Below are 2,209 nucleotides of genomic sequence, written 5' to 3'. Positions count from 1 at the left end.
CCTGGCGAGCCCGGATCACCTCCGTCAGCACCCACATTTGCTACACCTCTGTCGACACCTTCTCCGGGTCAGGGAGCTCCTGGAAAGAAGTGGGCACAACGCTGGAGCGGGGATATGGCCCGGATGGGCTGGATCGCCCCGGGCTCGGGCACCGGCGGGGGCGGCTGGCTTTGCGTGCCCCCCCCCCCCCGAGAGCCGGGCACTATCACGATGGTGCCCACGCTCCCGACCTGCTGGTGGTTTCCCAACGCAGGGTGAGCAGGGCCCCACTCTAGGAAAACAGTCAGCTGGGGAAATGGGTGACCCTGAGCCCCGGCACCAGTAGCCCGTCTCTCCTGGCAGGCGTCCAGGGCGAGTACAGAAAGCAGATCGCTGGCTAATGATTAAAAAACTAATCGCACAGTCCAGAGTTTCCCAACAGCCTCCCTCTGCGACGCTCACCAGACCTCGCGACAGAAACCCAGCTGCAGACGCCAGTCCCCCCAGGGACCTTTAGCCAGGCGGGACTCGCAGGCTCAGCAGCAGCTCTCCAGGCCAGGGCAAAGCTCTGCGCCGCTTCTCCCCTGCCCAGCCCTGCCCACGGCGCCGGGCCGCTGGTGGGTGCCTCGTGGTGATGCTGGGAACAACCAAGCCCAGAGCAACCCCCAGCATCTCCCTCGGGCTACCCCTTGCCAAGGGGGATGCGATCCAAGCGATCGGCAAGGGACCGGGGTGTCCTCCCCAGCCTGCTGGACAGCCGGGCACGGACCAGAGCTCCGACACCTGCCAGGGCTGGCAGAAGCCTTGCCGCCACGGCGGTGCGAGCTCCGTAGCACCGAAGCCTGGCGGCAGAACTGCCCCGGAGGCACTGGGGCACGTGGCGCTGCTCCCGGCCCAGAGCCTGCTCCTACAGGCAACACGAGTGGCTGATTCAGCAGGTTTCCGTGGGCGAGCCAGCTGCCCGCCCCTGCCATGCTCTGCCTGGACTTTGGGCCGGGCAGATGCGGCTCGCAAGCTGTAAACATGCGCCGTGGCTGTGATCTCCCTCTGCCCACGTGCCGCCCCAGCTGGGCAACACGCTCCGCAGGGCACACCCTCTGCAAAGCACCGGGGACCAGCCAGGCCACCCCGTCCCCACATGTCCCGCCAGCCAGCTGAGCAATGCTGCGCACCAACCGCTCCGACGAGGACGTTCCTGTCCCCAGACTAGAGGGCAGGTAGACTTAAGTGTCACCTCAAATCGCACATCCCCTTGGAGACGTTTTTCTTCTGAACGCTGCAAACTACTTCCAGCACAAGGCGGGGCATTTCAGGGCTCCACAGCTGTTCCTGGTGGGAGCCTGGAGCCGATGGGGCAGGGATGGGGCCGGCAGCCTCACAACTGACGTTCGTGCCCATGGCTGGCACCCCACCCAGGTCCCTCCTTCCCCGTAATACCTCAGCAGGGACTACTCACCCCGTGCAGGCTGGCTGGCTGCTCCAGAGGGGTCAGCTGGGAGAGCCAGGAGGGGAAATCCTTCTGGGGACTCTGAAATAGATCCAGAGGGTCACACAAGGGGTGTCCCCAGTCCCACCTCCATCCCTCACACCATGCAGCATGCCGCAGTTTGGAGCCCACCCGTATTTATATTGGCATGGGTACAAGTATCCCTCTACCATTACTAAAGGGAATTTTGTGTTTAGGGTGGGTGTTTGCAACCCCCAGTTTGCTGCAGCAACCTCCAGCTACATCCCACTGCTCAGACAAACACCCACCTCCAAAACGGGCAGGGCTGGGGCTGGCTGCAGCAGTCCCTCCCCCGGCCCCCAGCGCACAAGCACCCCAGCGAGGGACAAGGACTCGGACCCACACCCCTGTCTCCTCTGGAGGGAGCCTGAAGCCCCCGGAGCTGCAGGGAGCAATGCCAGGCGCAGGGCTGGGGACAGTGGCCTGTCCTGGACCCCCTGCCTGCACCTGGCAGGGAGGCCAGCACCGGCACCCGCTCACCTTCTGTCCGGGGGGGAAGATCTGCAGCTCCTCGATGGTGAAGTGGAGCCAGACGGGGGAGGGCTGCCGCAGGATGAACCGCACCGCCGTCACCTGGTCCACGTCGCACAGCATCTGAGGGGGCAAGGATGGGGGGAGCCATCACTGCCGGGGGTACAGCAGGGGCTGGCCAGGCCGGCACTGCTCCGGGGCAGCTTTTGGGATTTGCTCCAAAAAAACCCCAACCCACCCCAGCTGGAAGGA

The 2,209-nt window shown here is 64.9% G+C and overlaps 1 protein-coding gene across 1 annotated transcript; it reads right to left on the bottom strand.

The window, feature by feature from the left end:
- Positions 1–2,092, bottom strand: NICN1 (nicolin 1). The gene is made up of 3 exons (XM_009319032.1): positions 1,967–2,092; positions 1,436–1,507; positions 1–79 (listed from the first exon to the last, which is right to left on the bottom strand). Exons 1-3 carry the CDS (start codon positions 2,078–2,080, stop codon positions 41–43), a joined length of 225 nt encoding a protein of 74 aa, XP_009317307.1. The 5' UTR covers positions 2,081–2,092; the 3' UTR covers positions 1–40.
- Positions 2,093–2,209: the final 117 nt, after the last annotated feature.

This window comes from Pygoscelis adeliae, unplaced genomic scaffold (assembly GCF_000699105.1).
Source record: "Pygoscelis adeliae isolate BGI_AS28 unplaced genomic scaffold, ASM69910v1 Scaffold1072, whole genome shotgun sequence".
Taxonomy (NCBI): domain Eukaryota; kingdom Metazoa; phylum Chordata; class Aves; order Sphenisciformes; family Spheniscidae; genus Pygoscelis; species Pygoscelis adeliae.
The sequence above is the reverse complement of the archived record's forward strand: the minus strand, read 5'-3'. Positions and strand labels throughout refer to the sequence as shown.

What these genes read in the sequence shown, in the direction of transcription:
- NICN1 (XM_009319032.1), bottom strand. Translation starts at nt 2,080, where the DNA reads ATGCTGTGCGACGTGGACCAGGTGACGGCGGTGCGGTTCATCCTGCGG. An exon ending in TCTTCCCCCCCGGACAGAAG is followed by an intron (nt 1,508 to 1,966) that starts GTGAGCGGGTGC and finishes GATCTATTTCAG; the next exon opens with AGTCCCCAGAAGGATTTCCC. An exon ending in AGCCAGCCAGCCTGCACGGG is followed by an intron (nt 80 to 1,435) that starts GTGAGTAGTCCC and finishes ACTTCTTTCCAG; the next exon opens with GAGCTCCCTGACCCGGAGAA.